General features: G+C 49.0%; 7 protein-coding genes across 7 annotated transcripts, besides 1 other annotated feature; 6 read left to right on the top strand and 1 right to left on the bottom strand.

Annotated features, from left to right (window-relative positions):
* Window positions 1-1,613: 1,613 nt before the first annotated feature.
* AO090103000502 (uncharacterized protein) lies at window positions 1,614-2,190 on the bottom strand (the record flags this gene model as incomplete). The annotated part of the gene is made up of 3 exons (XM_023233251.1): window positions 1,614-1,629; window positions 1,696-1,911; window positions 1,979-2,190. The coding sequence occupies 3 exons, from the start codon at window positions 2,188-2,190 to the stop codon at window positions 1,614-1,616; spliced, it is 444 nt and encodes a 147-aa protein (XP_023093989.1).
* Window positions 2,191-2,350: 160 nt separating this feature from the next.
* AO090103000503 (FAD-dependent oxidoreductase) lies at window positions 2,351-3,016 on the top strand (the record flags this gene model as incomplete). Its single annotated transcript, XM_023233250.1, has 1 exon — window positions 2,351-3,016. The coding sequence occupies one exon, from the start codon at window positions 2,351-2,353 to the stop codon at window positions 3,014-3,016; it is 666 nt and encodes a 221-aa protein (XP_023093990.1).
* A 47-nt stretch (window positions 3,017-3,063) lies between these two features.
* AO090103000504 (uncharacterized protein) lies at window positions 3,064-3,731 on the top strand (the record flags this gene model as incomplete). The annotated part of the gene is given in 5 exon segments (XM_023233249.1): window positions 3,064-3,134; window positions 3,180-3,225; window positions 3,243-3,402; window positions 3,459-3,570; window positions 3,677-3,731. The coding sequence occupies 5 exon segments, from the start codon at window positions 3,064-3,066 to the stop codon at window positions 3,729-3,731; spliced, it is 444 nt and encodes a 147-aa protein (XP_023093991.1).
* Window positions 3,732-5,033: 1,302 nt separating this feature from the next.
* Window positions 5,034-6,825, top strand: AO090103000506 (uncharacterized protein; the record flags this gene model as incomplete). The annotated part of the gene is made up of 4 exons (XM_023233248.1): window positions 5,034-5,220; window positions 5,288-5,422; window positions 5,483-5,656; window positions 5,681-6,825. 4 exons carry the CDS (start codon window positions 5,034-5,036, stop codon window positions 6,823-6,825), a joined length of 1,641 nt encoding a protein of 546 aa, XP_023093992.1.
* A 1,101-nt stretch (window positions 6,826-7,926) lies between these two features.
* Window positions 7,927-9,522, top strand: AO090103000507 (uncharacterized protein; the record flags this gene model as incomplete). The annotated part of the gene is made up of 5 exons (XM_023233247.1): window positions 7,927-8,082; window positions 8,135-8,691; window positions 8,756-9,185; window positions 9,254-9,332; window positions 9,377-9,522. 5 exons carry the CDS (start codon window positions 7,927-7,929, stop codon window positions 9,520-9,522), a joined length of 1,368 nt encoding a protein of 455 aa, XP_023093993.1.
* A 143-nt stretch (window positions 9,523-9,665) lies between these two features.
* Window positions 9,666-10,771, top strand: AO090103000508 (uncharacterized protein; the record flags this gene model as incomplete). Its single annotated transcript, XM_023233246.1, has 3 exons — window positions 9,666-10,006; window positions 10,065-10,682; window positions 10,768-10,771. 3 exons carry the CDS (start codon window positions 9,666-9,668, stop codon window positions 10,769-10,771), a joined length of 963 nt encoding a protein of 320 aa, XP_023093994.1.
* A 4,875-nt stretch (window positions 10,772-15,646) lies between these two features.
* AO090103000509 (C2HC-type zinc finger protein) lies at window positions 15,647-16,261 on the top strand (the record flags this gene model as incomplete). Its single annotated transcript, XM_003190935.2, has 1 exon — window positions 15,647-16,261. One exon carries the CDS (start codon window positions 15,647-15,649, stop codon window positions 16,259-16,261), a length of 615 nt encoding a protein of 204 aa, XP_003190983.2.
* Window positions 16,262-24,906: 8,645 nt separating this feature from the next.
* Window positions 24,907-24,930: a repeat region (VIII left telomeric region).

The following is a 24,930-nucleotide window of genomic DNA, read 5'->3' as shown; positions in this document are numbered from 1 at the left end:
CTTTCTGTGCATAGACTGGAGGAAAATGCGAGGCAGAGAGAGGGGGTCAAGAACTTACTGTCAACAGGGCAAGTAATGCACCGGCCGATGCACCGGCGACAATGACATCTTCTATAGAAGTTCTCGGCCCATTCTGGCTTAAATGATTCGACAGGTCTTCATGCATCCATTTCGATAGATCGCGAATGTCTTCGAGTTGGCCGGATATAAAGTCCGACTCCGGTAGGAGTCTTGTAATTTGCAGATGCCACGACGTATTGCTGAGCAAGAAACTCGTCGAAAAGAGGTCGGCAGTACTCGGTGCGGTCTCCGCCGATCCATCCTCCGCCGTGAAGGAATAGAACAGCTGTGGTCGTGTCTTTATATGGGAGATTGTCGGGAATGAAAACATCCACTTCGAGCTTCAAATCACGGATGGTCTTGTAGACGTATGTCTTGGCCCCGGGAATAGGAGGCGGGAGCTGTTTGAAAGATTCTATGAGCAAGGCTTGGGATGACGAGGGAAGAGGGCTCAAATTCGCTAATGAGGTGAGTATTAACTATTGATATATTTTGTTCCAAGGCTCAAAGGATATCCCTTTCCAAACCTGACCTGTCTCCTATCTGATAACCCCCAGCCTCCTTGCAATTCTCCCATTCGTAACCCAATGCTTGAGTGGTGCTCTCCCACTTGCCGAACATGCGCAGCCAGATCGTGCGAAGAACGTCCTACTTCGGATATCGGCTGTAATTCCTCTGCAGTTCCACATCTGCATGCTGTCGTTTCTACAGATCAACTAATCCTCAGGTTGCGGAGTGCGAAGGATGCCGACGGCAACTGAAGTGATGGATAATTATCAAAATTCCGTCAACGATTAGATGCTTAACGACAAATGCCGTGGACTACAGTTTGTTGCATCCCTGTGCAAGATATAAAGAGAGTTGACAACAGATGTTCTGCAAGGTTTCGTTACTGTAAAAATAAATCTTGATAGTAATTTCCAGAAAATCGTAGCTCTTGATACAAAAGAATGGTGTGACTTCGTGCCTTTCAAGCCTCAGCCTTCAGATAAGGAATACCTGTCAACTTGAATGCCCTCTCACTAAGCTGGGGTTCATTCACTGGCTTAAAACGGTTACTTGGGCACTCCTTGCCGTCTCGCTTGGCAACGTTGGAGCCTGTGTGCTTCGCGTTAGGCCAATGGGTTGTTCCTAGCCAGTTCTCAAACGCTTCTTTCTTGCGCGACAAGTCGTCATTGGTGGTGTCCGCTACCGGCATGTAGCAGGTGTAGATGCAAAAGCGAGGGGTTTCTCCCTTCGGACTGAGGTTATAGTGAGGAGTTCTGGAATCCCATAGCAGAAGGTCGCCAGGTTCAGCACAAACTTTCTCCCACTTACACCCATGGTCATCAAGCCACTTCATTCCCCGTTCCGTGTATCCGTACCACTCCGGAGTCCAGGCCGGGATGCGTTCCTCATCTGCTAACTCGCGGTGGAATTGCTCAGAGAGCAGGTGGCCTCCGCGGCAGACAATTAGGCCGCCATCATCAGGGCCATTGGGAAGCAAGTTCACCAAGCCTTGCAGACACCGGAAACCTGGCTTCTCCGGGTCCTGGTCCTGGTGTGGCCAAGGCTTATTCGCAGGAAGATCTGTGCGGCTAGTAGAGTATCAACTTGAGTTCTGGTTCAATGTTCGGCGGAGGGGAAAAAACATACTTCGGGAAACCGAAGTTCACGGCATCAAAAGAGACAATGAGATCTTTGTCATTGTACACCTTCTCGAAGGTTTCGACGACCCCCGGTTCGCTACGCACATCCCAAACGAACTTCTCGTGGGTGACGGCATACTGCAAGCACATTCCCTTCTCATTGATTACGGGAAGGTTGTCTTTGTGAACACTCGACGGATCGTGACGATCAAACCCCAGGTTACTAAGTTTGATGAGTTTCCTGCGAGACAGCCAATGAGGCGTAGAATCCTCAACCCCGGATAACTTACAAGTTCTCCAGCCATGAGAACATCTCATCGGCATATTTGAGGGCCCGCTCACGGGGAATGGCACCCTTCACAACGGCAAATCCATCCCGGGCAAGATCATCCCGGAAATCACCAAACTTGGGGTCGCTGCCGTCGATCCGCATGCGGACATTTTCCGGCGCTGGCGCTGCAGCTGCAACAGATGCAGTGATGGTGGTGGTGGCAGTAGACATGACTTGAGATTGATTCTTTGATTCTTTGATTCCTGTGAGTCAGTTGGGTTCCTACGTTGATGCCAGCGGTCGGTTTATACCATATCTCCGGACTGCCAGTAAAACCTCATTTCCCTTTGCAACTGCCCCACCCCCACCCCCACTTCCCGAACAGAATGTTATGCCGATTCAGTTGGTGTACGGCAAGTGGGAGTCGAGGGTGGAAAAGTGGACAAGCCGCGGATTTCATGAACTGGGTGAAACTGAGAAGATATTCTTCATGCGACGATGTGACTCGGATCTCATGTCATTTTTGTTCTTTCTCTCCCAACTCATCATGACAACAACAAGCACTCCGTTCCAAATTGTCATTGTCGGAGGTGGCATAGCTGGCCTCACGGCAGCTATTGCCCTCCGGGGCCCCAGCAGGAAGATTATCGTACTCGAACAATCACGGCTTAACAAGGAGATTGGTGCTATGATTTCTCTCCAGCCAAACGCCACCAAGATCGTTTATAAAACTTGGGGTTTGGGGAAAGAACTGAGCACATCTCGTGCAATGGTGGATCAGGGATTCCGAGTGTATTCAACTGAGGGGGAGCTGGTGAATGAAGTCCCACTCACAACCAAAACAGAATACGGCGCCAGTCGCGTCCTATGGCATCGAAAGGATTTGCATGACGCACTGAAACGAGCAGTGTTGAGCCCTTCGACTGTCGCAGGGGGTCTGGTGGAGATTCGAGTCTCCTCTCGGGTGGTTCGCTGCGACCCTTGGGGCGGAGTGGTAACTCTTGAGAGTGGCGAGGAAATCAGAGGAGATATTATCATTGGCGCTGACGGAATGTAAGCTAGCCCACCGGGTATAGGGCCAGGATTACTCTCTAACAGGGTTCTATGCAGTCACAGCAACTTACGCAAGGTGGTCGTGGAAGATGGTCCTACCCCAATGCCAACAGGGCTTTCTGGTAAGAGCCAACCCCATCTTTAGCAGAAAAGGCTAACTTTGCCAGCCTATCGGCTCATGGTAAGGGGACACGCCTAGTGTTTTGGGGGCAGGTTTGCTTATCAAATAGATCCCGTCAAATGTACTTGAAACAGAAGAGAAGGAGTTTTGTGATAAGATCGACCCCCGAGCGCCATTCACATCAATGGTCGTTGCACATGATTGCCGTCTGATTATGGGTCCTGGAAGGGAGGGCGATGTCTTTGGAATAGTTGCGCTGGTTCCAGATGGTATGGCCTTTGGTCTGTGCGACAACAATGGTTAATATTTATGGTTTTTCTTGCAGAGCGGATGAACGAGGATCCAAACGCAACACAGTCTTGGGTTTCAGAAGGAAAACTAGATAAGTTGATGGAAACTTTCTCAGAATTCCCCCGATGGATCACGGATATTTTCAAGTGAGTGAAGTTGCAATGGCCTAAGACCTCACTCTCTCTGATTCACTTCATATCAGGCACTCCCCCGATATTGGGCTGTGGCAGTTACGAGACATTGTATGTTTAGATATCCATCTCGAGCGAGCACCACGTCGCTTTCAATGATGTCGGATCAATGTTGATTGTGACAGGAACCGCTTAACACATGGCATCGCGGTCGGCTCTTCCTGATCGGCGATGCTGCGCATGCGATGCTCCCCACACAAGGTCAAGGTGCCAGTCAAGCAATTGAAGATTCTGAGGCCCTCGGTGCCTTTTTCAAGGAAATAATGGAACCACCATCCCTTGAGCAAATCACAAGGTTATTTGCGGTATGACTCATCCCTGAATATCGCTCTTAGGCCCTTGTTAGTCATGAGTTCTTATGACAAGCAGGATACCTTTCAAAGTCGATACGCCCGTGCCAGTCTCATACAAGGATACAGTCGACAGGCTGCGCGACCAGGCACCGTCAAGCATGAAAAGACTGTCATAATGTAGTTGCCCACACCACTGACTCCCCGGCTCCCTGTATGCTGACTAGGCTTGTCTAGGAAACCGGACGAATTTATGGCTTTTAACAGCAGGTACAACGGTGCCAAGGAGTGGCTGCGAAGTGAAAGATCTCTAGCAGGCCTGGCTTAAGTGAGAGTTGCCATAGGACTGTGACAAGATCATAGATGCACTTGGTTGTGCTTCTCAATTATTACCGCGTACCATTTGTAATTGTGTACTTTTGAATTTCGGCAGTTGAATTCAACGTATTCAAGAAGCTATTGCCGCATATAAGAAGTTTCCACAGTACCCTTATATTTCGCGGCGATATGTCAGCTACAAATTGGTTCAATGCCTATAGTATAATCGACTTCCATCAGCCTACTGAACAATTCGATTCTCGTTACAACTATGTTCTTTAAAGCTTCACCTAAGACTTGCCACGCTTCAAGACTGCTTTACAACGGATATGGGAAACCATTTTCCCTGGAGGCATATTTCTATAACCTCATTTCCAAGCTCAGCACAGCTGACTGTTGGCTTTCACTATGCCTCTCATTGCGAGAAGGCCTAGGAGAGCCCTGATCATCCTACTCGGAATTTGTGTCATGGTTTGTCCCTCGCAACACCTAGACGAGTAGTCTATCAACTATGTATTGCGCCGACAAGTCTAATAGGGTTATTCTGATTGGTGTTCCGTATTGCGGGGGGTTCACCACCATCCGCTTCCCCAGACTTCGGTCCGAGTGGGGGAAAGTCCGTGCGAAGATCCACCACGGCTCTTTTCCCTCCACTTGCCGTGTTGAATAGTTTGGGGACCCCAGGTTCCCCAGCAGACTTATGTTCCTATATAACACCAAATAAACCCCCGGTAAGGACCTGCTCCGTATCGGACGCCTTTGTAATCACGATTGGTTTGAACCATTCGTTATATATCACCGATAGGCGCCATGGATGACAAACCCGCCATTGAGCTAGCAGAATGTGTGGAAGCTGGGACGAAGTCGCGGGGGAATATTCTGGTTGATGCCGATGGTCAGGTTCAGCGCTTGCCTGTGCCCAGCAAAGACCCCAATGATCCGTTGAACTATAGCACATGGGAAAAAACTGCGATCATTGTGAGCTGCTGCTGGTTTTGTGAGTTTTTCGTACTCTGGACGTCTCTTCCCCCTGATTTCGGAAAGCTGACAAATATTCTCACTAGCTACCATGTCCTTGTCCTGCATTGGGGGCCTTGGGGCAATTCTCAACGTGTTCTTCCAGTTGTATCTGCCTCAAGGATATACTACCAACCAAGTCGTCTGGTTATCGACATTCCCGTCCTTGTTTGTCGGAATTGGTAGGCATCCCCTGCAAACTTCTCGAACAGTTTAACTAATTGCACCGGGGGCCTCATAAGGTAATTTTCTGATCCTTCCACTTGGGTTACTTTACGGTCGCCGTATCGCAACGATCATCTCAACAGTCGTCCTCCTGGGAGCCACCATCGGATGTGCCGTTTGCAACACATGGGAACAGCATCTGGCATTACGAATAATACAGGGTCTTGCGGCAGGTGCTACAGAGTCAGTGGGTAGCTCGAACTGACCCCGATGAGGCTCGTCCAGGAAGTTAATAATTCATCCAAATCAGGTTCTACCACTCATTCTTGCCGAGGTGACTTTCGTTCATCAGCATGGAATGGTATACGGCCTTTACTGGGCCGCACAGAACGCGATCACGGGCTGTCTTACTCTGGCAGCTTCTTATGAGGTTGCTAGTCTCGGCTGGCGATGGTTCTATTGGGTCTTCGCCATTGCGGTTGCGATAGGGCTGGTTCTGGTGGTTTTTGGTGGCTTTGAGACCGGTTACAAGCGGCGGTCTCAGTTCGTCAATGGTCGTATGGTAATAACAGACCGATTTGGGGTGACCAGAATGCTCACAGAGGATGAAACTCGCGAGGTCCTTGAGTCCCAGGGACATCCATCCAGTGGTGAGGAAATTCCAGAGGAGCTGCGACCCAAAAAGACGTATTGGCAAATGCTGAAGCCGTGGTCACATCCAACCGAAAGCGCCCTCACCTTTATCCCACAGATCTTGTTTCAAATCGTGGAAGCATTACTGTGTCCTGGGATTCTTTATGCCACACTTCTTTCTTCTGTGGTCCTTGCCTCATCAATTGGCATGTCACTATCTTACAACACCGTTCTTGAGTATAACTACCATTGGGCACCTGAATCAATCGGATTGATTAACCTCGGCGGCGTGTTCGGTGGATTCGGTGGGATGTTGTATGCTGGCTTCCTGGGGGATAAATTTATCGTTTGGAAAGCAACAAGAAATGGAGGAGCCTTTGCCCCTGAGCATCGTCTCATTCTCTTGATCTTCCCTGGCGTCCTCGGAGTCGCGGCTCTTCTTCTTTACGGATTTACAGCTGATGGTGGCGCCACCTGGGGGGGCCCATACATGGGCTGGACGCTTTTCCAAATTACTTTTGTTTCAGTTCTCATATTGTCGACCTCTTTCGCGGCCGAGTCATGGGAGCGGAACCCTGGTCCTGCTCTTGTTGCGGTGGTCGGTATGAAGAACATCGTGGCATTCGGTTTGAGTTACGGAATCAACCCAATGGTGGAGAAGTACAGCTATCCAACTGCAATGGGAATCCTGGCCGCCGTCACCGGTGGCGTCTTCTTGCTGGGTATTCCAGTTTACATCCTGAACCCTAGGGTAAGCACCAATGTTGGCATTTACCACACTTTCTAACTTTCGGTAGTGGCGCCAATATATGGAAAAGAAGCAACAGAGAACCGCTCCGTATTGAGACTTTCAGTCAGCTAGCAATTGTCCGTCAGAATCGAATTCCAACTGCAAATGCTGCCTTGCTACGGTTGAAGATTACAATTTTAGGAACGCATTCCATTCTCTCTGCCGCAGAATACCATTCTCCTACTCCTACTTGAAAGGTACAGTTTTTCTTGGCCTTAGACATAACCCTAGATATAATCAATATCCACCACAAATACAACTTTTGCTACAGCCCACACAATAAGTGTTTACTTCGGCGTAAATATCTGAAAGGCATTTGGAGTCTCATTACGAGGATTAATGGCAACTTAGAATTGAAGATGTAGAAAGGCAAGATACAAGAATACATATATGGCTTTCGACCCATCAATAACAAAATTTTAGACCACAGGGAAGGGTTTGTTCGGGGGGAAGTAGATTTCAGTGCGTCCTGAAACCGGTGCAACCTTTCTACACTCTTGTAAGTAAGTCTCTAGGCCAGCGCAACCTCCTACACTGTTTTAAGTCTCTCCCCCGCAAAATCGAAGAAAAGTATGTTGGACGCCCCCACTTCCCGGGAAAATTGCCGATGCCCCATTTGACAAGGCTGCTTAAGGGCAAGATCGGGAATGGCCGAGGCTATTGGATGGCAGTTATTTTAGCTCTGCACCAACAATTTGACCGGCCAGCCATCGGCAAGTTTGTGGCCCGCAAATTCATTCGCCTTCCCGATTGCCCTCGGCAATCCATACATAAATCGATGGCTCGTCCGCTTTTGTCTTCCATACTTTCCTCGAAGTTCCATTATGCCTGAAAGTCCGGAGGCCCCTCGACGTTCCCCGCGGAGGGCTGTGAATCACCAGTGTCCACATTGCGACAAGGCGTATGAACGACAGGAGCATTTGGTGCGTCATCTAGGTTCACGTGAGTAGTCCCGGTCGAACATGGAGCTCTCCCCAGGAAGGCTGAAAGTGTAGAATCAATCAGATCGCAATGAGCGCGTGTACAAATGTCCGATGTGTCAACGCGGTTTCAATCGCCGGTCTGTCGCCCTGACCAGCCAACTACAGCCAGCTAACCATGACCAGAGATGTCTTACAGCGCCACCAGGCAGTCCATGAAAAAGATGAGGCAAGGGGCAAAGCCTCATTACGATGGACCAAGGAGCGCGCAATTGAAGCCTGTGAAGCTTGCGCGACCGCAAAACTAAGTTGTGATAACGAAAGACCTTGCAAAGTACGCCGCACAGTTGAATTTCTAAACGTAGCCAGCACTAACAAGCTTACAGCGATGCCATTCGAAGCGAATAAATTGTGTCCCTAGACCCAAAGGCAGGCGTCTATCACGCGAACGTCTTTCCTATTCATTGTCTCTCCCGCCCTACTCTCCGCAAGTAGGAGAATCGCCGCCGGGCCTGTCAACTCTGACACCAGCACCTGAATCTGGGCTATCAGACTCATTCCCGGGCAATGTGCATGAAAGGTACGATGCGGACGTTGCCCAAACCAGCGAGTTGGTCTTGGAGACCGTTATCCCCTACACGGACGCGCAGGCGTATTTACCCATGAACGGATTTCCCGCATTTTTCGAACAAGTGATGCTGCCGGTTGTGGACGCCGACGATGCAGTCCACGATACACAACAGCCACGTGTGTTCGATTTCATGCAGGACACCGATTTCACATTTCTAGATACCGACATCTTCGGCACAAACTTCATACCAGATCTAGATAAGGCACTCGATGTTCCAATGGCTTTCACTGAGTTCGAAAACCCTCCACAATCCCCGCTAGACGATCAGGAATCCGCAAGTCAGCGTGCTGCAGCCTTTGGACGTTCATTGTGGTGAGGTCAATTAAGAATTTATTATGTAAATCCCGTTTGGTCTAATGTCTAACACTCTGGTTAGGCTTTGGGTGCCCGAGAAGAATCAACATGCATTCAGCGAAGAAAGACAGATTCCCTTACGCGACACTGACAGGATTCCATCCTCGTACCAGAATCGCTTGGATGCAGTAAAAATTCCTGGGAAACTCTCATATCAAGCGAGGGATGATATTTTGAAGCTGGTCATACGGACCGGAGGCTCTCGACTTTCAGTGACGACCTTTCCATCTCCAGACTATCTTGACACTCTGATTAAAATCGGGATTGGGAAGCGAACTGAGACGGACGCCTGGATCCACCCCTACACTTTCTATGATTCAGACTATCAACAGCTGCGTCCAGAACTGCTCATGGCTTTGATTGGGGCGGGATGTGTCTGTTGTGGAATGCCCTCTATCAACAAGACTGGCATCATTTTGCAGGAAATTACTCGAGTGAGCCTCGCACAATTAGTAGGTCCTTCCAAATCATTCATGACAGGCCATCGCCGTCGGATTGTGCTAACCGCCTCTTTATTTAGGTTGAGGATGATAATAGTGTACTTCGCGATCTCCAATACTTGCAGGCTTCAATGATGTGGCTTGATATTGGAATCTTTTGTGGGTATACTCGGAAAATGCAAATTGCTGAAAGCTATTTACAGCCGCTTTGCACAGTGCGTTGGATACCTTAACAATTACCAAGCCGCGTGCTCACAGTACTAGGCGGTGCGTCGTAGCGCAGCCTTTGACAGGTCAACCTACACAGTTATTACTCCATACTCATTCGGTACTGACAACGAATCGTTGAAACGAGCGTGGCATGCCTGGGTACGGCAGGAATCTCTCAAGAGGTGTGCAATGAAATTCGCTTTCTCGATATAGCTTCCCGGTTCTGATCGAATTAGACTTGTATACCATCTGTTCGGTCACGATGTGGAGGTGGCCACGACTATGAATCGACCCGCTATCATTTCCTATACAGAGTTGACGCTCCCATTCCCCTCGACAAGAGGTTTATGGTTTGCTCCCTCTGCCGAGGCCTGGCGGGATATCTGGATAGCGTACCAGTTGACTGGTTGCTCCGAGCTCAATCTACGTGATCTATTATCAGATCCGTCATTGATGACTCAACTAGCTCCCGAACTAGATATCGAAGTCGCGAGATCTGCCCTTCTGCAGGGTCTTGCGCTGCAGGTTTGGGAGTTCCGTCAACAAATGCTTCTATCTCAGACTTCTCTATCTGGCCCGCGTGCGACAACTCAGTTATGGCTACAAAGTCGACAAGAAGACTTGTAGGTGTCGTGCTGTGATATATTTAGTCATTAAATGATCTGACTGCTGCATCTCCAGATATACGACCCTTCGAGCGGTACAGCAAGACTCCCTAAGCGTACCCCCGGTGACAACTTTGATGAGCGAGTTCGTGATGATGTACCTCCACATAGATATTGACGCAATCCAGCGCTTCGTCGGAAGAATGGGCGAGCTAGATGCCCGTCGCGCCTATCCCGGGCTTCGGGACTGGAGCCGGACGAAAGAAGCGCGGTTTGCCATTTGGCACGCTGGCCAAATGTTTCGAGCGGCTCGTAACGTGGCGGCATATCAGTTCCGCGGCTTTGAATCCTTGGCTATCTACCATGCCACGCTGGTTCTATGGGTGTACGGTTTGATTCAATGTGGCGAGACCAAGCGACTCGAGGTGACTACCCCTATGAGTGAAGCCGACTTGACTGCACCAGTTCCCCTGGATGAACCCGAGAACCAAGTGACGAAGTCGTTCCTAAGCCACGGCGTTGGGCGACCCGGATTAATGATGCTTCAGTATCGTGGAAAGAACGAAGGAGATGTAAAGGTTTTTTATGAATTGGCCAAGCCTCGTGCAGTAACAGCGGTGGCACAGCAGGTGTTTGAAGGGAATTGCCGACTTCCTTTCTCAGATGTTTCACTTCCACCGATAATTCAAAACCTGTGTGCACTTATTAAGGATTTAGGCAACTTACAATAATCATACTACGATTATAGATACTGAATCAACAGACTATATACTGTATAGATAATCAAATTATACATCGCTCTGTACGAATTTGTTCAAAACTGCCGAGCGAAGGGCCAAACAGCGACCATCAAATTATCGGGATATAAATTCATCCATATTTAAATATGGATGTTACTATTTCATTTGTATCGCAGGAATTGGTTAGCGATGAGCCGACGTGAGTCACGTGATTGGTTCTCTGCTATGTGTTGCTCCACTTTGGAGAAGCATAATCCCGTGGCTTATCATACACACTTTTAAGAGACTTGGTTAATTATCACTAGGTAATCTACTTGACATCCCTCTGTCTGTTCGAGGCGGTGAGAGTAAATGACCCACAAGATGCGGCCGCATGTCCCGTGTCTCGCAGATCATATGATATCATATAAATCGAATTATTAATTCACCTTGAAGAGGTTGGGGGCTTACAATATCTGAACGCTCATCAGGCTTGCAGTAATTGCAAGAAAAACAAGCGCAAGTGCGACAAATGCTTGCCGGCATGTGGTCTCTGTGTTCGGACTAGGCGTGCTTGTGAGTACGATGAGACTCCTAGGCCACCTTCCTCAGTGGATGAGTTCGCAGCGCTGCAAGCCCGAATTACAGAGCTCGAGGCTCGTTTGCGTAGTGCTTGCGGTAGTTCTGCTTCGGTTGCTAACCCCATACCAACTCCAACCTTCAGAAGCCCACAAACATGGACTGACCCCACACAACTCTTTGGCTCAATTGCCGTTCATGTTCCTCGATCTTGACTGCTACGAGTGGGCCAGAATGAAGCTACCGAGGCCAACAGCTACGATTCCAATGGTGTGTAACCCTTTCAAGGCACAATTGGCAAGTGGTAAACCTGACCGGTCAGGATGCTCTCATGGTCCTTAACCAAGCGAATGGGATCTTAGAGATTTCTCAGACTTACTTCAATACGATCCATCGCTGGATGCTAATTATCTCAAAGAAACAAATAGATCTTGGCATTCCATTTCCAGGTGGCGGACCGGATCGAGTATTATTATTTCTTGCCATGAAGCCAGTAACCACACGCCGCGAGTCGACCGAAAGCTTATACAAGACTACCCGAGCATTCTTTCGGATCCTTGAAGCGGATAACGTCATATCAATATACTATCTTCAGGCTATGAATCTGGTCGCTCTCTATAAATACAGTCACTCCCTCTACCCCGCCGCATGGATAACGGTTAGGTCCTGCTCTCGGTACGCGGATATCATTGGGCTCTCTCTTTCCAGACAGTGCTCGAAGATTATAGAGAATAATGCTTGTCTACCTACCTTTCTTGACAGGATGTAAATATAGATTTGTGTGCTTATCACTGACATTGCTGTCACTTTCTCCTGCGACTAGACGACCTGGACTGAACTAGAAGAGTGACGTCGTACCTGGTGATCTAATTTTATTCTTGACAAAGTAATTTCACTCGGTAGCAGACAAAGGTTCTGCTCCCCAGAACCGTCTAAAGTCGATGTCTTGTCCGGGGACGATATTAGATAGATACATATTCCTTGTCGCTGTTACATAGTAGAATACATTAACACGCCTTCACCTTAGAATTCAAATAATATTTCTGGAGCTTTGAACTGCGCTATTTTAATACCCTTCTCTACCCTATAATCGCCCTTCACCCGTCTATGTCAATCCGCTAACGTAATCGGTAAGCGAGCTGCGCACGCAAGCGAGCTGCGCACCCGACATGTTTTCTACGCGCCTCAATTTCTTAGAGGATTAAAACATCGGCCATACCACCAAAAATGCCTAAATCATCAAAATCACGCGCTGAACAGGAAGGCCGGATTCTATTAGCTATATCAGCCCTAAAAAAAAATGAATTTAGTAGCCTTAGAAAGACCACCGATATATTTAATCTCTCTAAATCTACTCTACGCAGTTACCTAAAAGGGATCTCTTTTAGAGACGAGCAACGCGCCAATAGTCATAAAATAACTATTAATAAAGAGAAATCGCTTAAAAAATAGATCCTTTTACTAGATAAGCATAGAGTACCTCCTCAGCCTGCATATATACAAGAAATGGCCAATATCTTGCTTTCAAAGCGTGATACTACCTCCCCCCCTACTACTATAGGGAAGAAATAGGTATACAACTTTACTAGGCATACACCTAAGCTTAAAACCTACTTTACACGTCGCTACAACTATCAGCGTACTAAAATAAAGAATCCTAAGATTCTAGATACTTAGTTTAAGCAAATAAATAAGACTATTCAGAAGTACAGTATAGCTGTTACAGACCCTTGTCTAGCGCACCTTATCGAAGGCGGACACACAAGGCAGAATAACGATAGGATGACGATGGCCGATTCCTGAGTGGAAGGCACCCGACGAATCGTTTATCTAGTAGTTATTCGGAAAGGGCTACGGACGCCGATACCAGCTACCACAACAAAGTCACGTGCATCGTAGCAGTGACACGACCAAACGTATCAGCGACACGACAAGCTCGTAGCACTGACAAGATACATCGTATCACTGACACGAAGAGTCGTAGCAGTGACACGACGGGCAAGGATATATAAGGACACTCATTTATGTACTTAAGTTTAGTTCTTCGTGATCAATACACATGGTTACTACAGAGTTACCTTTAGTAGCAAGACCAGTCTCAACTCGTTCGCACTCTTCTAACTATTAAGTATACGTACTTAATAGGCCTGGCCCTTTGGACTCGAGTCTAGTATCGACGGCAGTCTTGTGTCGACTGCATCCCTGTGACGACGGCAGTCTAGTATCGACGGCAGTCTAGTGTCGACGGAAGCCTCATAACGACTCCCGTCTTCCCCAGACCGCAACCCAACAGCGACGGAGGTCAAAGAACGACTTCAGGTTAGTAACCCTCGAAACGTGGTCCGCTAACTGGTCTCAGACTTGACGACGAAGCCCCGGGCGTAACAATAGCCTCAAGCAATATCTATAATTTTAATAAGACGGGGTTTACAATAGGCCTAATAACTACAATCAAAGTTATTACTAGATCTAATATGCCAGAGAAACCGTTTTTATTATAGCCAAGGAACCAGGAATAGATTACTACCATAAAATATATTAGTTCTAATAGATAGGCTCTATCTTTCTATATCATTCTCAAAGACAAGATGTATATAGAGGCCTAGTACAAGAATAATAAAATTCCTTCTAATTAAAGAATAGAGATTAGTCCTAATAACTAGATAAGTAATAAGATTAGCCTATATTGGCTACAGAATTATTTTATACCTTATACTACCGGCCGATCTATAGAAAAATATCGTTTATTTATTCTAGATAGCCACGATAGTCATCTAACGCCTCAATTTAATTAGATCTATATAGAGAATAATATTATACCAATCTATATACCTGCGCACGCTTCTCATAAACTTTAGCCACTTAATATTACTATTTTTTCGCCATTAAAAGGCTTGTACAGAGGCCTGATTGAATCTAAGATACGCTACAAATTTAATCATATTAATAAACTTAATTTCTTAGAAATATATTCTCAGACCCACGCAGTGATCTTTACCAATAGTAATATCTATAGTATTTTTAAAGCTACTAGCCTAATTCCTTTAAACTTTGAGCGCGTTCTTTCTCAGCTAACAATTCAGCTTAAAACCCCTACACCTCCGGGTAGTAGACCTAGTAGCTAAGACAGCTCAGCGCTTAAAATGCCTTATATAATTAAGCAGTTAAAAAAGTTAGAATCTATATTTAAAAAGCTACTTAAAAATCGATCTTATAGTCCCGATTCGTCTATTAAAACCAGTTTAAATCAACTAATTAAAGATACCAAATAAACTATAAATAATATAATAATATTAAAGCATTAATTAGAGTAATATTAGACTGCACACAAAAAGCAGCTTAAAAAGCAAAAGCGCTCTACTAAATAGATTATTTTTAAAAAAAATATATTAATATCTAAAGTCCAAATCCTTATTAAGCGTCGAAATCAGACAGATAAAGCTATACAGATAGATAGATCTCTACCTACTAAATTGGGTTCTAGACGCGCTCTATCTAAATGTTCTAGCTGTGGTATATAAAGTCATAAAATTATTGTAACGGCGGGTTGCCTCAGGCAACTAGATCCCCCGCAGGCGAGCCGCCAGCGGGCCGTTGGCTTACGTAACGCACAAATATATTTATGTTAGAATCGCGCAGAGGATTCCGATCCTCAAGCGATTCGTTCTGTTATACTAGATAGGGGAACTGCCATACAATCCTAAACAACCTTGAGCTTCCTAGTACTGCCTTCCTGAAGCCCGTTGGCCGACCGCGCTCCGCAGGCCTACCGCCTATAGATAGTAGTACGCCGGCAGAGCGCTTACAGTTCGAATCGCTTCAACCCAACGACTTCAAGATGGTCAGTACACGAAGTTCGAGCGCCTTACCGCCGGTGGACCCCCAGGGGGCCGACGGCACGGCCACTCAGTCATCCGCAACCCAAGGAGTCTCCCAGAGGGAGTTCCCGGCAGCCCAAAATGCTCGAACCTCCGACGTCCCAATGGAACCGATCGTCGAAGAGGACGAAAGCGAAACTCCCGAAAGGGGACCGACGTCGGAGCGCCAGAGCGAAGAACCAATGTTGTCGCTCAGCGCGATTGCACGGGTGGCTGAGGTGTTGAAAACAATCATGCAGACCAGCTCCGCGGACAACGGGTTCGGCGGTCTCAAGCTGGCTGCACCTACCCCTTTCGAAGGCAAAACTATACGTGAAGTACAGAATTACATCGCGGATATGGAAGACCACTTCGCCGCGAGTGCGTCAGCCCAGCGGAACGATAAGGACAAAGTCCTGTACGCTACCAGCTACCTCGGCGAAAAGGCCAAACAGGCGTGGCGCCTGAAAAGAGAAAGCCTCGGGGAACCAAGCTGGGAAGAGATGAAAGACTTCCTTTATACGTTCGTCGACCCGGAGGCGGACCGACATCGGAACGTCGCGTATCGCCTCATAAATGAGAAACAGAACGGAAGAAACATGCGCGAATGGTGTGCCCGAAGCTTAGAAGTATGGCAAGCCTTCCCAAATAACTCTCTCACGGCTCAAACGTGGATCCAAACGCTCGATCAGGAGGTCCAGAGGGAGATCACTCGCGCGGCTCGCCAGCCACAAACCCTGGGAGAAGCACACGATATGGCAATCCAATATTGGTCAATGCTTCATCGTGAACGCAGTCTACGCGACAGTGAAGGAAGCGGCCGAAAGCGCGCCGACGGGGGAAACCAGGGTCCGGCTGGATTTAACAGAGGCAGGAAACGCCCTCGTGAAAACGAAACCCCTGCTACGCGTCCCCGCGGCAGCCGCTCTTCGCCCGGGCAACCGCCTTTCAAAGCCCGTCGATGGAATGACGGCACGCAGGCGGCCCATGAGCGCAAAAGGGACTGGCAGAAGAAAGAGGGACGCTGTTTCCGATGCAACGAGATGGGCCACAGAATCTGGGAGTGCCCCAAGGCCGCCGACGGCGCGCCGGGGAAAGATGCCTCCCGCGAACAATAGGAACTGCGGCCTCTGGAGCTCTTAGTCCTGCGTCACCCGAAAGAACCTACGGCGTTCCCTATCCTCGGCACGGTGGAGCTACAACTGCAAGAATCACCCAGTATCAGCGCCGATATTAAGCCGATAGGGGGATGGGATCACACTGTACAAACGGTGAAGGCACTACTAGACTCCGGGGCCGATGACAACTTCATCTCCTATCGATACTTACTCCAACACGGGATCACCGTGTCGAAAGATCATCTCCAACCACCGGTGCGCGTGCGGTACGCGGACGGTACCCCGGCGCCGTGCTACGGCAAGCTGATCGTAAAATCCCAAGTAACCGATTGGGAGAACCAGACAAGGGGGTACGAGATGGAGTACTACATTACCGACCTCCAAGACCCGGACTATCAGATTGTTTTAGGACGCAAGTGGATGCGCCACGCTGATCCCGACGTCGTTTTCTCGGCGGGAACATGGCGCTACCGAAAAGAAGCTCCAAAGATCTCTATCGAGAATCCCAAACGGTTTGCAAAGACGATGCGTCACACCCTTACCATGATGGTTATGTACCGGCCGGATACCGACGACGGGCCGCCGGAGCTGCCACCTCGGTATAGAAAGTGGGCCCACGTCTTTTCCGAAAAAGAAGCAGCTGAGCTTCCGGATGAGAAGGCCGCACATCCGATACCATTGGTAGAAGGGGGAGTTCCGCCATACGGACCCCTATACAACCTCTCGCAGCATGAATTACAGGTGTTGCGGGAATATCTCGACAAGATGCTCGAACGAGGATGGATCAGGCATTCCACCAGCGCAGCCGGAGCGCCGGTGCTCTTCGTTCGGAAGCCCGATGGCTCGCTAAGGCTGTGTGTTGACTATCGGGGACTGAATGCCGTGACCGTGAAGAATAGATACCCATTGCCTCGTATCGACGAGCTGATGGATCGGCTCGTGGGAGCAAAGTATTTCACTAAGCTTGATTTAAGAGACGCATATCATCGAATTCGCATCCAGAAAGGCGACGAGTGGAAGACGGCGTTCCGAACGCGTTACGGGCATTTTGAATACACGGTGATGCCGTTTGGCCTATGTAACGCGCCAGCAACCTTCCAGGCGTACATCAACGAAGCCATGAAAGGAATCCTGGATGACTACTGCGTCGTGTACTTGGACGACATCCTCATCTACTCGCAGACCGAGGAGGAACACGTGCGGCACGTCGGCGAGGTGCTGTCGCGCCTAGAGCGGGCAAATCTATACGCCAAGCTGTCCAAGTGCAACTTCCACCAAGAAGAAGTAACGTTCTTAGGATTCATCGTGGGACGCGATGGTATACGCGTCGATCCGGAACGCGTGCGTACCGTCGGCGAATGGCCGGCGTTAGAATCCTTTCACGATATTCAGGTGTTCTTAGGATTCACGGGGTACTTTAGGCGCTTCGTGCACCAGTACGCCCGGATCACTAAGCCCCTGTCTGATATGTTGAAAGGAATGCAGAAGGGAAGGAAGACAGGGCCGTTTATCCTTACCACGGAGGCGCGAGAAGCTTTTGATGAACTGAAAGCGGCGTTCAGCGGCCCTCCGATCCTGCGACACTTTGACCCTGCATTACGAATCAAATTGATCACAGACGCCTCAGGATTCGCTATCGCGGGCATCCTCCTACAACCTGTTGACGGGGTTGAGGAGCCCCGCCGGCGTTCCGACTGGCAACCAGTTGCTTTCTACTCAAGGAAGCTGACGGAGATAGAAGGTCGTTATCCTGTTCACGATCAGGAGTTGCTTGCCATCGTGGAATGTTTCAAAGTGTGGAGACACTACCTCGAAGGCGCACCGCATGCGATCCGCGTGCAGAGCGACCATGAAAGCTTGCAATACTTCTATTCGAAGAAGACAGTGAAAACTGGATAAGCGTCAGGCCCGATGGGCAGAGCTCCTGGCGGCTTACGATTTCCAGATAGAATACCGGCCTGGGCACCTGAACCCGGCCGACGCGCCTTCGCGGCGGAAAGACTATGAAGATGTCCACGTACAGAGAAACGTTGGACTGTTACCCACGCTTCAGAGGAAGTTACGGGCGGTACCGGATGATCGGAACGACGTCGGAGCGCCTTCGGTGGCCGAGTCGGAGATTTCGATCGTGAGCTCAAGAGGTCCGGAACTCTTGGCTCTCAGAACGATGGCACGAGAAGTTGCCAGAGAGGAAGTCGTTTGCGAAGCAACGTCGCACCCTCTTCGAGATGCGATCCTGCAGGCCCAACAGGGGGACGCCTTTGTTGGCCAAATCCGCGGCAAACTGCTGCCCGGTGAAGGAAAGAAGGAGAGCGGGCACAAAAGCGACGTTGCTGAAACAAGCGGCGACCTGACGGGGCGATGGCGCGTTGACGGCGGATTGCTGTACCGCGGAGAAACCATCTATGTGCCTCCGTGCTCTGCACTCAGGCAAGAGATCCTGAGAGTGCATCACGATGATCCATTTGCGGGCCACTTTGGCCGAGAGAAGACTCTTGAATTGATCAGAAGGAAGTTCTATTGGGACGGTCTGCGTACAAACATTGAGAACTACGTCCGGGACTGTCCTGTCTGCCAGAAGATGAAGGTCCCTAGAAAGCTGCCGCAGGGCGAGCTGGCCTCCCTTCCTGTTCCAGAAGGGCCATGGCAAGACCTGACGATGGACTTCGTGGTCGGCCTGCCGCCATCGGGCCGAAAGGGCCGCGTATATGACGCAATTCTTGTGGTGGTAGACCGATACACGAAGGCCGCGAGATACCTACCCACAACCGGAACCGTGACTGCAGAAGAACTGGCTAACATGTTCCTAGATGAAATCGTCTGCAAGACCGGATCCCCGAGAAGTCTGGTCACTGACAGAGGTTCGCTCTTTACCAGCGCGTACTGGATGCAATTCTGTCAAGGTCTCCGTATAAAAGGCCGCCTGAGTACCGCTTTCCACCCGCAGACGGACGGACAGACTGAACGTCAGAATCAAACGCTCGAAGCATACTTGCGGATGTATACAAACTACCAACAGAGCGACTGGGCAGATTGGTTGCCTACCGCGGAGTTCGCTTACAACAATGCCAAGAACGCGTCCACGGGATATTCGCCCTTCATGGCTTGGCAAGGCATGGAACCGGCGGTCCCCGGGCTCGAAGCCATCGGACCGACGACATCAAACGCATCAGTAGAACTGCGGTTGAAAGGCCTGGCCGACATCCGGACCAAACTGGAAGAAAATCTGAAGAAGGCAACGGAGCGGCAGGCAGAAGGATATAATAAGCGCCACAAGGCCACGCAGCTGCGCGTAGGACAAGAAGTCCTGCTATCAACAAAGAATATCAAGTCATGGCGGCCAAACAAGAAACTGGACTTGAAGTACGACGGCCCATTTATGATTACGGAGGCCGTCGGGAAACAAGCGTACCGCTTGCGGCTGCCAAAGGCGTACGGTCATATCCACCCCGTCTTTCATGTATCACTGTTGAAGCCATACCACCGGCGCGCAGGAGTAGAGGCTGGAGAAGCTCAACCGATCGTCATCGACGATCAGGAGGAATGGGAAGTGGAAGAAGTGCTTGCTCATCGAGTATACTATCGAAAGCTGCAGTATCTTGTCAAATGGAAAGGGTGGCCGAGTTACGAGAACTCGTGGGAACCAGAGGAAAACCTTAAGAACGCTGCTGAAGCTGTTGCGGCTTACCGGAAAGCCAGCGAGGTGCCGGAGGCACCCCGTCGGTCACGGAGGAGAGCATGATCTTTTTCCCACAGGGTTTTGATATGCCTCCGAAAGACGCGGCGGCATTACTCTTCCTCTTTCACCCACAGGGTTTTGAGGTTTAATGAGGATGTCCTGAGCTACTACACCCATATCGTCAACAAGAATACTCATGCAGGAAGAGCAAAACAACTTCATTAAGTTAAGAAAAGAAAAACAGAAAAACGGCCCGAAGGCACAACGCAGGTTGCCCGCCAGCGGGCCCCAAACAAACAAACAGAAAACCAAACAAACGAACTACCACAAACTCTCCCAGTCCACCAGGTCGCCCTCAGGAAGAGGCTCCATACCGCCGAGCTCCCGCTGGACGTTTACCAGACGGAATAGGTTGCGGTTTATATCCCGCAACGCCGCTAGACACGGATGGACCTTGTTCAGCTTACCGAGGCGGTTGGTAGCCTCCTCGATATGCTTGGTCAGGTCATCCGTGGCCTTCACGGCCTCTTGACTCGGCGGCAGGGCCTGCAGACGAGCGACCTCGGCCCGCGCGGGTCCCGGCAGCGCAAGACACGGCTTCTTCAGGCGCGCACACCGCACGCAGGGCCGCCCGGCACCCCGAGACACGCAAACCAAGGGTCCCTCGACACCAGAAGAAGTGCCAACGAACAACGACTTGGCGCAGCGCCTACAGGGCACCTATAAACCGTCAGCGTCACCCCGTCGCGCCGCACTCGGATTCAGACTGCCTACTTACCGGGGGGGAACTGGGAGGCGCCGGGGGAGGCGACGGAGACCGCGGCGGCGGCGAAGGCGACCCCCAGGGGGGCAAAGGAGAGTCCCCCCCAGGGGCCGGAGGCAGGAGATCATCAAGATCCCCGTAAGGGGGCCGGGGCAACGTATCCTAAACCACCTGAATCAGCCAGAACGCACCCCTGCCAGACTGAGGAACACTTACCTCCGAAAGAGGAGGGCCCAACGGGGCAGGAGGCGGGGGAGGGGGCGCGAGCGGGGGCACGGGGGGCTAATAAGCATATTAGCTCTGTTTCCCTGCGAAGGCGCACCGACGGCTCCCCGAAAGATGAGGATATTTAGAAAGGAGTACTCACAGGGTTCTGCAGGGCCAACCGGGCCCGCTTTGCCTCCTGAGAGGCTTTCGCAACTCCACGAACGGCGTTCTTACGTTTACCCATCTTCAAAACAACAGAGACGCCGTCAATTCGCAACCCTAGCGGCGCCCCTACGGGAAAGGAAGCCAAAACTTACCGCGCTGTCTGCACTTTCAAAGTGATCTGAAGAGGTGAACATGGCTACGAGAAATGTTACAATTTATAGGAATAAAGGACCCTACGACGCTATCCCGAAAGCGTTCCGTCAGTGTTCCGACTATTCAGGACTATTGTGAAGCAATGTGTTGGACCCCTACAATCCTATTGTTGAGCGTTTGAATAAGGCGCGTTTTTGTGTTGCGCGGCCTATCGAAGCGAGGTGTTGAGCGCCTCAGAACTCAGGCACGAACCGGGACGGTTCGTTTTTCCGAAGGGGGGATAGTTGTAACGGCGGGTTGCCTCAGGCAACCAGATCCCCCGCAGGCGAGCCGCCAGCGGGCCGTTGGCTTACGTAACGCACAAATATATTTATGTTAGAATCGCGCAGAGGATTCCGATCCTCAAGCGATTCGTTCTGTTATACTAGATAGGGGAACTGCCATACAATCCTAAACAACCTTGAGCTTCCTAGTACTGCCTTCCTGAAGCCCGTTGGCCGACCGCGCTCCGCAGGCCTACCGCCTATAGATAGTAGTACGCCGGCAGAGCGCTTACAATTATGCACTATCTGAATCGATAGAACTACTCATTTTTATATAGAAGTCAGAATTCATGGTATTTTGATCATTTTAAATTTCTATATAGCGGTTGGTGCGCAGCTCGCTTGCGTGCGCAGCTCGCTTACCGATTACGTTATATATATTAATTATATAATGAAATTTTGGTATATATCTTAGTAAGTTCCTATTAAATAAAGTACTACTATAGCCGATTTGCGGCGGCGTATGTCATGGTTACCGGCTGCCCTGCTGGTATCGTACGGCAATGGAGGTCAATGTCGTGCTTTGGAGTGCGACAGAATCCCCGATATGGCACGTAGAGGCGTATGAATTTCTCTACAGTAGTAGGTATTAGGGCTGGATCGGCCCGAAGCTTGGCTTGTAGATCTCGGTCGCGGGAGAGATGAGCGCATATATCGCCGAGTAGAATTGGAGGAGCTATCATGCCGATAACAAGTGATTGGCGAAGTGCACTACTGTAATGCGACTCCATTAGTATATATTCTGATAAAAATATGTGGTACGCACTTACACAAGAAGTTCATTATTTAAAGGCTATCTATCTGGTCCAACTTCCAGTAATAGCGAGGACGCTGGATCCGACTCTGGATCCCGGTTTGATTTCTTTTGATCAGCGAATAATTCTCTTGCTAGATTATACAGCCGTGTAGACTGTGCGCTTGTCTCCGCAGCGCTCTGCTGACGCTACGCGTTTATCTATTTAGCTGCTGTCGTCGCCAGAACAGGGGCAATCTTATCTTTAAGGTTTAACCACGCCACCTCGACCTATGCAGCAAAAGACGCCGATATGTCAATTTAGCTAGTCTTGGTTTTATTGCCAGTATCTAGATTATCTATATTATTAGTTTTTAGTAGTACATCCAGCTCTCGCTGCGTGTGTCTTTTAAGGATTAGACCAAATCGCTTTAACCGCGCTGATTTAAGCGTACGATTAAGCGCGGTGTAATAAAATATATAAACTAGTAGATCTATATTTAGTAGTGGACGGTAAATGCTTTATAGATTACTTAAAATAATTACTTTTATAGATAAGATAAAAATATTAGTAGTAGAGATAGTCTACTTGATGTTGTTATAGTATATTAGAAGCTAGAAGTCCCCGGTTTAGAAGATATATACTACTAGGTATTTTCTTTGCAATTAGTCGAACTGCTTATAAATTTTATCTAGATTATTGTCTTTAATGAGAGCGAAATTGTTGTCGGCTGAGGAGGTGGTAGTGAAGAACATTATGGAGCTCTCTGTAAATTGGGATGGAAAATGACAAGACAAACCATCGGCTGATTTGGTATTTATGTGAAAAGTCTTTTGATTGAGATTGATGGAGCAGCTCGGTTCTGCGGGGATGCATCTCCAGTCTGGATAAGGACAACCAAATCCTGTAGGGAACATGGGGACATGATGGGAACAGGATGGGGACACACAAATGCTTCGGGTAATGGACCAAAACTTTCACCCCGGTATCTCTAGGCGCTTAGCTCGGTGAATAACCATCTAAACAATTCAAATCTCTGATACCAATCTAACTATGTTAACCTATCCCAGGGGGTCAATTGGATGGTGCTCGATCTGATTTATTTGTATGCCTTCACTTTTCTGATTTCAAGTCCATTCGACTTTATACTACATCTACCCCATTCTTTTACCCTTCCCGGGTCGCTACTAACTCCAGACCTAGGACACTTGGAGAACCAGTAGTTATATACAACGATGTTGCATGCTAAGAAGGACTAGTGTTGAATTGAGGTGGTAGTCAGGCTTTCAAAATAGTGAATCTTATCAATACGGGTCCAATCGGGCTAATAGCGTTTTAGATGGCGAGGAATCTTTTCGGTCTGTCCATAACCGCTGTAGTCGGTAGAGGACAGTCTAGACTTGATACTGCAAAGGAGATGGGTACAGACCATACAATCAATGTGCCCGGGGCCAGGCAGACACGGTCACCTATTAGTTAGCTAATTTATTAATCTTATTTTTATTAAGTTCCTGTTGCACTTTTGCCAGGGCAGCTGTGACCCTTTGTAGTTCCTCCTGACGTGCTTCACCTCTTCTCCTAGTCTCTTCCTTGAGCTTGCTGAGCTCGGTGAGCAACTTTGTTATATTTGGTTCCTCGCTGTCTGTTGGGGTGCCTTCAGGGGTCGGTGCCTCCCGACCTGCTGGCGCGTCGCTTTGGTTTCTTGGTCTGCCTCTGGGGTTCTTTACCCGCTGGGGACGTGTATTGTTGATTTCGATTTGTTCTTCTTGCTCGCGCGCGTAGCTGTTTGGGGGCCTGATAATGCATTTCGGTCTGACGCGTGGTGGTGATTCTTCGCGTTCGTTGCCGTCGGGAGGTTCAGGGGTTCATGTTTCGGCCCGTCCCGTAAGGGGGCGGCCTAAAGGCATTTTGCCCAATAACAACAACTTGTTCCAACAACATCCCTTCCAACCAGTACAGTCCGGAGGGCTACCTTCGCGTACAGTCCTCAGTCTTTCTAGGGGGTCGTCCAACTCTTACACTATGTTGCAAAAACGGTGCCCGGCGGTGGATTTTTACAGTTATTCTTAAAATCGGTCTGACCCACAAACATATAATGATTAGTTTTTCCTTTTAGTACAGTCCTTGTCGGACTCGGTTTGACCATTAAACATATGTTAATTGATGCCCAGCCCCACTACCAAGAGCTTAGCACATATATTCTACTGAGCCAACCGCTATTAAATGAGGACTATGCTTAGGACTGGACGTACCGCACACTTACATCTAATGTTAAACCTCACTTACAGCATACTTGATAACTTAGCTTCCTACTTCATCAGATAAGATACCTGCACTTTACCTGTCTAGTCTGAAATATTATTCTTTCAATTATAAATAGCCACGTTCGTAACTATATACTGAGAATCGAGCTGACAAATGCAAAACCAAGAACATGTCTATGTTTTGTGTTCTCCAAGCGTGAGCCACCTCACAGGTCTTCTACTCTACAGAGTAGAGCAGAAAAGCCCAAATTCAGATCCAATCAAGAGTAGACCAGTGCTTCTCAACACTTGCTGGGCCACTGACAACTGTGTCCTGTTTCTGGCCAGATTTCACTGTTAAATAAATAATTAGGGTCAACATTAGGGTCAACATTAGGGTCA

This window comes from Aspergillus oryzae, chromosome 8, assembly GCF_000184455.2.
Source record: "Aspergillus oryzae RIB40 DNA, chromosome 8".
NCBI classification, from domain to species: Eukaryota; Fungi; Ascomycota; class Eurotiomycetes; order Eurotiales; family Aspergillaceae; genus Aspergillus; species Aspergillus oryzae.
Note: the sequence above shows the minus strand (reverse complement) of the source record. Positions and strands in the feature narration are given on the sequence as shown.